Here is a 12,232-nt window from a genome sequence, read left to right as displayed (position 1 = left end):
AAATTCCAATGCTGGTAATCATAGCATCAATTTTGCTTGTTGTTTATGTTGGCTTTATTTCTGAGCCATCTTTTAATCCTCAGGTTCAGACTCTACATTTGATTTTAGCACATTGAAAGCAACTGGAAACATCAGATGCCTGACAGAAAGAGGAGCTTAAATGAAACCTGACAGTTCCTCTAGTTTGATCTTCAGCTCTTCAGCTCTTTAATGCTAATGATCTGGTTCTCAGGGTGTTTGTAGGCTGCATCGATCCCTCTAACTGCTCTGTTTAAGTTCAAAAACAACTTCTTGTGACTTCTCTCCTCAGCTTTGAGACAGTATTAAACCACGACTTACATCCTCTTTCCTTCTGTCTCATCATCTTTCTTCAGGCACCACTCCATCCATTCACGTGTGGGATGCGATGAGTAAAGAGACTCTGTCCATCCTTCGCTGTCCTCACACTAAAGGAGTCGGCTACGTCAACTTCAGCGCTACGGGGAAGCTGCTGCTGTCTGTCGGAGTGGAACCTGAACACACCATCACTGTGTGGCGCTGGCAGGAAGGTCAGAGCGACATCAGATTATTGATCAGTAACATAAGAGAAAAAAATGTGATCACTCTTATTTGGTGGAAAAGAGCAAAGACACATTCAAAGAAAAGATTACCTAACAGGCTTCAATTTCTAACATCTACCACACAAGATAAATCAAATTACACAAATCTGGCACTCTCTCATACTTAAAAGACAGTTCAGTCACACAATGAAACGTTTGCAGAGACTGAATAGCTTGCAGACTCATCACCTTTGAGGTCATTTCCCATCCTGCTCCCAGTGAAAATTAAAAATAAGAAACAACGGATATAGTCACCCCTGTTGTGTGCGGGAGACCGGGAGTAAAACTTAACTGGAACCAGGACTAAGATTGATGAAGTTTGTCATGGTAGCTTGATAAGCAGGCTGCTAGCAGGGCAGTTCCTCACCCCCACTGGTTAGCCACATCCATCATAACTCCTAAAGGGACAGCAAACCTCCACAGGGTCCCATCCATGTTACCTTCTACCTTGTTTGCTGCTTCTTGTTTTTTTGAAAATGTTCACCTTTAGAAACGTAATGTCATAACCCAGAGAAGAGACAAAGACTGATTTGAGACAGGACTGACCTTTAGAATCACCTATGGGATGACATGAGCATGCCTCAATCAAACACATAATATCTATGGTACATATGTTGGCTTTTTTTTTTTAAGTATCAAAAGTTCATGAGAAAGCAAAGACGAGAGGATGTGAGTGAGTCTTGGTTTAAAAACAGTGTTTCAGTTTCTAGTAGGACTATTGTTATTATTGAGCTGAAGTAACAGAGGTGTCTCCAACACAGGATCCAAGGTTTGCAGTAGAGCCGGACATCCAGACCGGATCTTTGTGGTGGAGTTTCGTCCAGACTCAGACTCTCAGTTTGTGTCGGTGGGAATCAAACACGTGAAGTTCTGGACGCTGGCAGGGGGAGCTCTGATGTATAAGAAGGGTGTGGTTGGATCGGTGGAGGGTGGCAGGATGCAGACGATGCTGTCTGTCGCCTTCGGTGCTGTGAGTTCACTTCACTGGAGCTTCCTGCTCACATCAGAATTCTTAACTTAGAAATTTTTGATTTAATTCCAGCACAAGTTTTATTCATTTAATCCATTTTAATATGGCACAGTTTGCTGCTAAGTTCCTGTAACCCTTCTATCTATCTTTATCTTTAACATAGCAAAATAAAGAAGAGATGAGATTAAAGGAAAGAAGTACTTCAGAGGAAACACTTCCCAGAAAATCAAGACAAACACATCAAATGTGAAAATATGATTCCCAGCATTCTGATGTGTGCATATCTGCAACCAATGACTTGTCTTTTATGTTTTATCATGTCAACATCTAAATGTATGTTGCAGAACAATTTGACATTCACTGGAGCCATTAACGGAGACGTGTACGTGTGGCGTGATCACTACCTGCTCAGGGTGGTGGCGAAGGCTCACACCGGGCCAGTCTTCACCATGTACACCACTCTGAGAGACGGTCTCATTGTCACCGGCGGCAAAGAGAGGCCGTGAGTAACACGACAACAGTTGATCGAGTGCAGCTTTCAGGAATCAACAGAACATGAATCACTGTGTTCTCACATATAACCTGCTGCCACGACTCTCCGCTAATGTCAAAGTCTGATTCACAAAATGAATGTGGCGAATGCTGTTCCAGTGCAAACTGGCTCATACAAGTTCAACTTTATAAACCATACATGATTTATGATGTGTGTATTTATGATGTGTGTCAGGACTAAAGAGGGCGGTGCAGTGAAGCTCTGGGATCAGGAGATGAAACGCTGTCGAGCGTTCCAGCTGGAAACAGGACAGCAGGTGGAGTGTGTCCGCTCCGTCTGCAGAGGAAAGGTGAGAACTTCATTTTTTTGCTGTTTGACCTCTTTTTAACTTCCTCATGAACCTCGACCTCTTCTCCCTTCAGGGTAAGATCCTGGTGGGGACAAAAGACGGGGAGATCATTGAGGTCGGGGAGAAGAATGCTGCGTCCAACCTGCTGCTGGACAGTCATGCTCGGGGAGGAATCTGGGGTCTGGCTGCTCATCCTGCTAAAGAGCTCTGCATCACTGCCAGCGACGACTCCACCATCAGACTGTGGGACCTCACAGACAAGGTAAACTCACAGATAATCCACACACAACACCTATATCTTGTATTGTGTATGATGCAACAATTGATTCTACAAAACACTCATTCAAATTTTGTATTTGTAAGTAAAAGCAGTAAAAGGTAAAGCATATCATCAATGCTATAAACTGTCCAAATACTGGTTGATGGGTTTTAAAATAATATCTCTGTTGCTCTGTTTGTTTGTTTTCTGTAGAAACTGTTGAATAAGGTGTGTGTCGGAAACGCAGCCCGATGTGTGAGCTACAGCGCAGACGGAGAGATGCTCGCAGTGGGGATGAAAAATGGAGAATTCCTCCTCCTCCTCGCCAACTCACTGAAGATGTGGGCGAAGAAACGAGACCGCAGTGTTGCCATACAGGACATCAGGTAAGAGATTCAAGGAAGGTGATAAAAAAACGCAAAAAAGTGATGCAGTTCACAATCAAACAAACAAACAAGACAGAAAGGCATCAAGGGCAGTCAGTACAAAATCCAGTGCCTGGAGACAGGACAGTAATTTCGCCAAACCCAAGAATCTAAATTAAGCAGAATGACAAAGCATCTTTTATGTTTGTTTTTTTTTCTTTAATCCTAGTAAATAGTAACTTCATGACTGAACACATTTTCCAGACTCTTGACACAAAGCTAGATATTATGAAAAGGGGAAGAGAGATGGTACATGGCAGTGAGTAAAATAAAGAGGAAGGAAGGAAAACTGGTAGTGTGACCGAACGCCTTTGTGTGTTTGTGTGTTTGTTTGTGTGTGTAGGTTCAGTCCTGATCGGCGTCTGTTGGCGGTGGGATCTGCAGAGAACACAGTGGATGTTTATGATGTCAGTGGAGGACCATGTCTGAACCGGCTGGCTTACTGCAGCGATATCCCCGCTTTCATCCTGCAGCTGGACTTCTCTGCTGACAGTCGTTATATACAGGTATATACACACAGACATACAGCTGACTGATGGTGTAAAAGTATATACACACAGACATACTTCTGACTGATGGTGTAAAAGTATATACACACAGACATACTTCTGACTGATGGTGTAAAAGTATATACACACAGACATACTGCTGACTGATGGTGTAAAAGTATATACACACAGACATACTTCTGACTGATGGTGTAAAAGTATATACACACAGACATACAGCTGACTGATGGTGTAAAAGTATATACACACAGACATACAGCTGACTGATGGTGTAAAAGTATATACACACAGACATACTGCTGACTGATGGTGTAAAAGTATATACACACAGACATACAGCTGACTGATGGTGTAAAAGTATATACACACAGACATACTGCTGACTGATGGTGTAAAAGTATATACACACAGACATACAGCTGACTGATGGTGTAAAAGTATATACACACAGACATACAGCTGACTGATGGTGTAAAAGTATATACACACAAATATATATACTGCTGACTGATGGTGTAAAAGTACATACACACAGACATACAGCTGACTGATGGTGTAAAAATATATACACACAAATATGTATACTGCTGACTAATGTAACACACAGATACACACATACACATACTGCTGATCGATATGTGTTGCACAACATTTAAACAAATACATAAAAAACACTGAGAGCTAATCTGTACAACTAAACATTAGTTTAAAAATATATATATAAATATATATGTATACATACAGTATATATAACATTATATGACTACAGTTCACTGTTGTTATATACAGGTAAATATTTGTAATGTGCAGGTATACACAGTTATAAACGTATCACCTTACTGCTAACAGAAGCTATATAGAGTGATGTGACCATGTTTGCAGAACAAAGTTCTCACAGCTGTTACAAACATTCCTTTTCACTCGTACACAAACTGCCAATAATTGTTGTGTACATACAGGTTTGTAACCGCACACGAAGAAAATGTTCCTGGTGTTACATACCTGAACAGTACACACTTATATTTTCTGTGTGTGTGTAGGTGTCCTCTGGAACCTATCAGAGGCAGGTATTTGAGGTTCCTTCGGGGAAGTTAATTAACGACCAGATCATCATCGACAGAATCACCTGGGCAACCTGGACGAGGTAAGACACAAAAACACACACACTATTCAAATAAGCTCAAAATACTGAAGTGTCACACCTGATGGTCCCAGAGTGACAAGTCTGCATACTCCTTTAAATCACGTCTGGGTCTCTCTCTGTCCGTCTGCCTCCAGCTGAGTCACATCTGTGAAAATCAAACATGGTCAAGTATCTTACTGTCATTTCTAAATTCCACCTCTTGTCCTGCAGCATCTTGGGAGATGAAGTTTTAGGGATTTGGCCCAGAAATGCAGACAAAGCTGAAGTCAACTGTGCAAGTGTGTCTCACGCCGGCATGAACATCGTTACTGGTGACGACTTCGGATTGATCAAACTGTTTGACTTCCCCTGCACAGAGAAGTTTGTGAGTTTGAGTCACTTTTTCTCACATGGAAGAAAACAGCTGACATTTACATTCAGTCGATCTTTTTACTGTATTATTACTTCTCTGGAGAGTTGGAATTAAAACACAGAAGTTTGATGTCATTTTTCAGACAGTGAGATGTACCAAAAGTCACCTCATGCTGTGACAGTAATAAAGAGTGATCATTGATTGTTTCACGGAGAAGTAAAATGTATTGTTTTCTGTCCTCAGGCCAAACACAAGCGCTACCTCGGCCACTCAGCTCACGTGACAAACATCCGCTTCTCCCATGAAGACAAATACGTGGTCAGCACAGGAGGAGACGACTGCAGGTGAACTGAGCACTGATCAACAACATGCTGTCATCTTGTTTGTTCAACAGAGAGAGAGATTTATTCATGGAACAGAACCTCTACACAAACTAACAACTCATCTGGGTTCATGACACATGCTGTACATGATGACATCTTTGTCTTTGTGCTGAACATGCATGGTTTTTCCATCTTTAGGCCAAAAATATAACAGAAATGTACATGGTAAGTCCAGGCTTACAGTCAGCAGATTGAGTCTGGTTCTGATCTGATTTATGATGCACAACTGATTTAGAAGCTGGACCAAGTTTTAGCTCCATTGCACTTAATTTGCAGTGCAGTGTACGGAGGGGCGCAAGGGCTAATCCCAACCCAATCAGCTGCATGATGTGGACATACTGTATCATATCATCAATCTACTATAACAAATACAGATACTGAGATCATTCAAAATACAGTGATGTTTTTAGAAGCTGGGTGATGAGGTCAGTTTGATTATAATGTTCATTAATGGAACAATGGGTGAGGCCAGGCTACGGTTTAACAAAATGAAAGAATAGATGAATGGATGAGTATATCTGATTGTTCATTTACATGCCCCATCATTAACCAGACACATTTACAAACTACAAAACAACAACATCAACTTCCTTCCTCTCTGACATCAACTTCCTCCTGTGGGGTTTTCAAAATAAACTTTATTGGCAACTGCTGCTGCCTTGTCTCAGTTTGTGAGAGCACATAATTTGCAAGCTTTGTTTTTTTAATCATCCACCAAGTGATAATAACTTCAACAATAAGTGACAAGTCAGGGTGCTGTTGGCCTTGCTGTTTAGCGTGTGCCTAATGTAAAGAAGGTTTAGACCTCATCGCAGAGGTCACTACTTCGACTCCCAGCCTCGACCATTTGCTTTATGTCCTCCCCTACTCTCTAATCCCCACATTTCTTGACTTTCTTAAGCTGTCATATCAATAAAGTTGATCAAAATATTCTTACATTGTTTTTCATTCAAATACAGCCAAATAATGTCAGAAAGCATATAATCCAGTTCATTCTTGTAGTTATTGGGGCGTTTCCGCCTGTGTTTTTGTGCCTTTTTCATTTAAAGTATAAAATTAGTATTAAAAAAGGTTTAAAAGTATGAAAAATCAATGAAAACTCAAACAATTTAACGGATGTCTAATACACGTTTCCTGTGTGTTGCAGTGTGTTTGTGTGGAGATGCCTGTAAACCACCATCCAGTGACGCTTTCATCCAGAGCGCCTTAACAGCACCACAAGTGGATCCAGAGGGAATCGAACTCATGACCTGAACATCTTGCACCACTTTGAAGGAGTTCAGGAGCTGGAGATGGAAGAAGTACAAAGCTACAAAAGGAAGCCGACTTCACTGATGACACAAAATGTTTACAGTCTGTCCTCGGAGAGACCCGACAGAGAACTAAAAACCCCTCAGACGCTTCATGACGGATCACATGAAGAGAACATGAGACTGATTTTACAGCTGGGATGAAGAGGAGAGAGGTTTATGTTTCTGGTTCATTTTGATTTACAAAAGCCAAACGTCTTTAAAACAACACAACAGCAGACAGCAGTGATGGGACAACGGAGGAGGAAGAACTTGGTTTAAAGCTGCTCTGATCCAGCTGCTGATAGAAATCATAGATCACGTCTCTGTGCAGGGATCAGTGGTAAAACAAAAGCTGCTTTATTAAAAAGACCATATGCAGTTTAATGTCGACACAAACGTCCTGGAGTTGGTCTGCAACTGAGAAATGAAAACTTGACACCTGATTTAAAATCATTCCTCATTTCAGAAAGCCTTTACTGAAGCTGTCGTTAGATTTCATCACACTTAAGTGCCTTTCTAGAAACCTGTGTTTGTTTCATACATCTTTTTTTATTTAACCCATCGTTCAACTTAATTTTGTACTCTGTCTGGTGCTACACTGAGAATGTTCCAACTTTGATTCATCCAGAATGAACTAAAGGAAAACATTTTATTGGCTGCTGCTTTTTGTTAAATGATGTAAAACATCCAAAGCATCATGATCGTAAAACAACACAGGACAAGAAAAGAAGAAGAACTTTAGAAGAGAGTTATTTATAGAAATACTTCAATGTTATTTATGCCTACTCTAGCGTGTGGAGGAGTTTTCTGTGTGTGAACTGTTAGATATTAACTTTTACTGTTGTAAAAAGTGTCAGAGTCTTTGTGTGTGAAGATTTACAGAAGAAAAAGTTTCAGGTTACACACCTGACATGTTGACTCATTCACCATCTACACACTGAATTCTCTATGGTTAAAGGTGCCTGAAGTGGTCTGAAAGAAAACTGGGACTGTTTTTGAAACCGCCAGCAGTATGTACGGATTTGGCCAAAATTCAGTATGTAGTAAGCAGTATGTGAACAAGAGCAAAATCTGCAGTATGCCAAAACTACCCGGATGTTTCAGGAAAAAAGTTTGGACCAGTCTCCCTCGCGTACTGTTTCCCACAATGCACAGCACCAACTTTACGCTACTTCTTTTTTCTTCTTTTTTGAAGGGGGGCACTTAGATATTATGGTGCTGTGAAAATTATTAAATTCCGTGTAAACTACTTCTCAACTTTTTAAATCAAAAGTGATGCTACAGAAGCAATTTCGCGATCAGCTTGGCCGTTGTCTACTTCCACTTTCCGAAACCGGAAATCCAGCAACGCCTGACCCAGCACACAGCAGAACAGATCCAACAGAATAGTCATACTACAGACTACATACTACCTTCAGACATAGTACGCATTATGCAGTACGTACTGCATACTATATTCGTAGGTAGTATGTAGCAGGCGGTTTCAAAAACAGCCAGAGTATATACGTTTACTTAAAGGAAGAGGGTGAAGACTACAGGTCAAAGGTCACAGAAGAGCAGAAACAGAGCCAGCTGAAAAATGTTAATCAGTATGATAAAATGTCTTACCATGAGTAAACTAAGAGGAGAGAGTCTTGAAAACACAGTCTCACTATAGAGCTGACAATTGTACAGAAGGATACAGCAATCTTACAATAAGTCCAACACACTCGCCCCTCTGGCCTGCTTTTCCAACTAAATGGTATCTTTGATCTGAAACTTTGATCTTGATGTGCTGACTGACGTTTCAAACTGAGTTCCCGTGATCCAAAGACGCCAAATATGATGAGCGACTTCTTAACAATGCCAAAAAAAGTCTTTGCGTTGATTTGGACTTGCTGTGACTCAGATTTATTAGCTAACAGTGTGACATGCAGCGTGTTTGTGCAGAGTGCATGTGTGGTGTGTTTCTCCAACATGGCTGCTGGTATTGGGTAATAAATAAATAGGATATTTATTTATATATATATATATATAAATATATAAATAAATATCATATATATAATGTATAACAGAAGAAACACAATGTTAGAGAAGAAGCCAAGGAGCATCCACAGTTAAAGAAATGCAATTATGACGAAAATGCTGCATTGAGAGTTTATTAGTTTATTTTCTTAGTGCAGGTTGTCATGGTGTGGTTCTTCTGTTCTCATGGTTTGTATCATACTGTACATGAAATCTATATGATGCTCAGATGCATGAATTTATTTTTAAACCAAAATATCTTTGTTGATGATTGATAAGATTTTATGGTGCAAGTTATGTTCACCAGTTGATTTTTATACCAAGGTGATTGTGATCAAAGTATGTGTGTGTGTGTGTGTGCACGTGTGTGTGTGTGTGTGTGTGTGTGTGTGTGTGTTAACAAAGTTTAAAAACAGATTAAATGAGACTGGGAAACAGACTGGATGTTTTTCTTCTCTTCTTTGTTGCAGCACATTTTTTTTTATAACAGACTCATTAAAATAGGTCTGGACAGAGAGCTCACATCACCTTTCTTGCAACACAGATAAACCTGAAGACATCCAGAGTTAGAGCTTGTCGTCATCTGGTCTTATTCTTGAACAAATAAGATATGATCGTTTGAAGTATGACACATTATGGCAAACTCAACTAGCCAGCAGCAGTAAATAAAGAGGTTAGAAGAAGCACAACAGTATTCATCTACAGCAGCAACATATTATTAATAAACATCATTTCACACAAATCCTGTTGGCAAAATTTCACTGTACTATAAAGTTTTTATTTGCATTCTCACAAGCTTAAGATTTACAATATTAAAGGTTTTGAATGCAGGAATCTGACGTAAAGAAATCTGATCTGAATCCTTTTTTAAAAAATCTGTTTGCCAGGGAGAGATGAACCTCCATGATTAAACCATTACCTCAGTTTTAATTTTGTCTGCATGTTCAATAGTCTTAAAATAACAAAGATTCATCTTGTTAATGCAGTGTTTCTGGTGTATCCTCATTGTAAACTACCCAATCTCACAACTGCAGCCACCCAGAAAACTGGCGTAGGCTTCCCAAGTTAGGTAAAGCCCCAAACAGTGGGGTGTAAAAGATTGAGGTCCAGTTGAATTATAGACTTCTCGCTGATATATAGAGTGAAGGAAAACACGTAAGAAAAAGGATGAAGCATTAGAACATAGCTGGTGAATGCATGTCAACACTGTGTTTGTGCACACAATCACTCAAAACAATAGGTTCACAGGTATGAACATAAAGTTAAATTAAATCAATATTCTCTGCTTTGTTTTCCTACCTAAAAGTTTAGAGTCAACCTTAACTTTTACTCCTCAAGTTGTTATTTTTACAACAAAGATCCACAAATCATATAAACACCAGATTTGACTAGAATAGAATTAACACTGGGTTCTGTAAAAATAATGTTATGCTGAGAATTACATCTGGCAAATCTGGATCTGTGAATACACTCCATTCCTGTGACCTAAATGAGGAATTTAACTGAAGACGTCCCTTCTCCCTCTTTCCAACCCCAACTGGGTCTCAGCAGATGTGTGTCTAACATGAGTCTGGTTCTGCTGGAGGTTTCTGCCTGTTAAAGGAAGTTTGTCCTTGTTGTTCAAACTTGCTAAATACTACAAAGTGTTCTGCTCATGGTGGATTAAGATGAGATCAGACAGAGTCTTATCCTGTCTTAATGTTTGGTCTCTGTTAATAATTTATCATAGCATCTTGAGATAACGCTTGTTGTGAATAGGTGCTATATAAATAAAGATTGATTGAACTGAATGCAAAACGTGCACTATTTTTCAAATTTCTCAAAAACTCAAGAAAGTTTCTCAGAATCTATGTAAAGGATGAATTCTAAACTCTGCATAATCCTAAAACATTTTAATTTTCATATTCTGAGATTATAGATCAGAGTCTTGACTTTAAAGTCAGTTTTTAACTTTGTGTTACTGAAATAATCCTTCAAGCATTCTTTTTGTTTAGTGATTGGTCACTAACAGAAGCTAGCAGAAGCTACTTTGTGTTAGTATAGTTGATGGACAGATGAGGAGGCGGGAGTTTCTTCGTCTAGAAGCTTTATTGATAATTGTTCACATCTCACAATGCATTCCACAAACACGGCTCCCGGCTGGAAGCTTTTAATCGTCACAATTGAAGTATGAAGTTTATCATTCACAATTATACTTGCATAACAAACAAATGCTCAAAGGTTTCCCAAAGTCACATCAAGTTGCAACTTTATTAAGATATTGGCTTCACAGACAGCATGGTTATTTATTTTTTTCTTTAAATCCCATTTCATTTTTTTTTCTCTTTTTCAATATTTTATCTGATGTGGATGAATGTAAACGTGTTCCTTCCAGAGTTTTTCATTACTAGACAGCTGCGATGACATGGAAATAACAACTTTCATGTAATTAATGACTTATTCGTCTGGCAAAGGTTTTCTAGATGTTTCTAGCTAGAGTTACTCAGAAGCAATGTAGATTTTATATGGTAGTACAAGCCCCCACCCACCCCACCCCGTTGCCTCATCAGGAGTCAAAGATGTCGCTCACAAATTCGTTATTCGTCACATCGAGGCAAAACCACGCAGAAGGTTACCGAGGAAACGAGCTGAAAGCTTGAGGGACAAAACAATAAAATCACAAAATATCTGTAACTCAGTCATCATACCAAAATAAGAAAATACAAATGAGGTGCTGCTTGCTCTCGTCTTTCCCAAAAACAGCAGACGAAGAAAAAATTCTCTCCGCTCGACTCAACTGAGGGCAGGGAAAAAATAATCAAAAATAACCTGAAGGTAAACTAACCTCCCACAATGCACTGGGGTGGGGGAGAGGGAGGGTTAAAGTTCAGCATTCAAGTGTGTTTCTGTGAGTTAGAGTCAAACAGAAACAAACATTTCAACACCGACTACAAACACAAAAGCATGAAGCCAACCTCGATGTCTCCGCTGATCTGAGATCTGCTTCAACTTTCCAGAAAACACAAAAAACAAAAAGGAATTCTGAACTGGAAAAAATGTTTTATTATTTTGACAAATAAAGTAAGAAGGGCTGCGTCCACGCCAAACCCCATCTCCTCCTGCATTCCTTCATATCCACCCTCCCCTCCCTCACCCATACACCCTTCATCCCCCCTTCCTCCCCTCCAACTGTCCAACCATCTTCCTCTCAGGACTTCCTGAATCCGAACTCCAACTTGTCGTTCCTTCACTCCGTTTTACGTTTCATTCCGGGCACCTTCGCTTGGATCCTGAAGGAAGTCAAAAATAAGAGATTAGAAAGGTTCAAGGAAAGATGAGGGAAGAGAGGTTCAGAGCTTGACACCTTAAGTTGAGTTCAGACTGATTGATCTCTCTATAAAGTGTGTGAATGTAACTTTGCTTTCAAAGAGCATTAGGGTGAGGCACAAGAGGACGCTGTCATATAGGGGAAAG

The 12,232-nt window shown here is 39.8% G+C and overlaps 2 protein-coding genes across 9 annotated transcripts in view; one reads left to right on the top strand and one right to left on the bottom strand.

Moving 5' to 3' along the window:
• The window catches only part of LOC117811848 (echinoderm microtubule-associated protein-like 6), a 61,758-nt gene extending 53,896 nt beyond the window's left edge, over positions 1-7,862 (top strand). Inside the window, exons 34-44 of the mRNA XM_034682325.1 lie at positions 375-548; positions 1,361-1,569; positions 1,914-2,071; positions 2,297-2,411; positions 2,485-2,673; positions 2,884-3,056; positions 3,439-3,601; positions 4,645-4,748; positions 4,959-5,112; positions 5,344-5,444; positions 6,631-7,862. Of these exons, the coding sequence (XP_034538216.1) occupies positions 375-548; positions 1,361-1,569; positions 1,914-2,071; positions 2,297-2,411; positions 2,485-2,673; positions 2,884-3,056; positions 3,439-3,601; positions 4,645-4,748; positions 4,959-5,112; positions 5,344-5,444; positions 6,631-6,655 (1,565 nt within the window). The 3' untranslated portion in view covers positions 6,656-7,862. The remainder of the gene's footprint in view (positions 1-374; positions 549-1,360; positions 1,570-1,913; positions 2,072-2,296; positions 2,412-2,484; positions 2,674-2,883; positions 3,057-3,438; positions 3,602-4,644; positions 4,749-4,958; positions 5,113-5,343; positions 5,445-6,630) is intronic.
• A 2,986-nt stretch (positions 7,863-10,848) lies between these two features.
• rtn4a (reticulon 4a) overlaps positions 10,849-12,232 on the bottom strand; it is a 45,715-nt gene continuing 44,331 nt past the window's right edge. For all 8 annotated transcript variants that reach the window (XM_034681207.1, XM_034681201.1, XM_034681202.1 and 5 more), the window contains one exon: positions 10,849-12,048. In XM_034681207.1, the coding sequence (XP_034537098.1) occupies positions 12,006-12,048 (43 nt within the window). In that variant the 3' untranslated portion in view covers positions 10,849-12,005. The remainder of the gene's footprint in view (positions 12,049-12,232) is intronic.

Source organism: Notolabrus celidotus, chromosome 4 (genome assembly GCF_009762535.1).
Source record: "Notolabrus celidotus isolate fNotCel1 chromosome 4, fNotCel1.pri, whole genome shotgun sequence".
Taxonomy (NCBI): Eukaryota; Metazoa; Chordata; class Actinopteri; order Labriformes; family Labridae; genus Notolabrus; species Notolabrus celidotus.
This window is presented reverse-complemented; position numbering and strand designations above follow the sequence as displayed.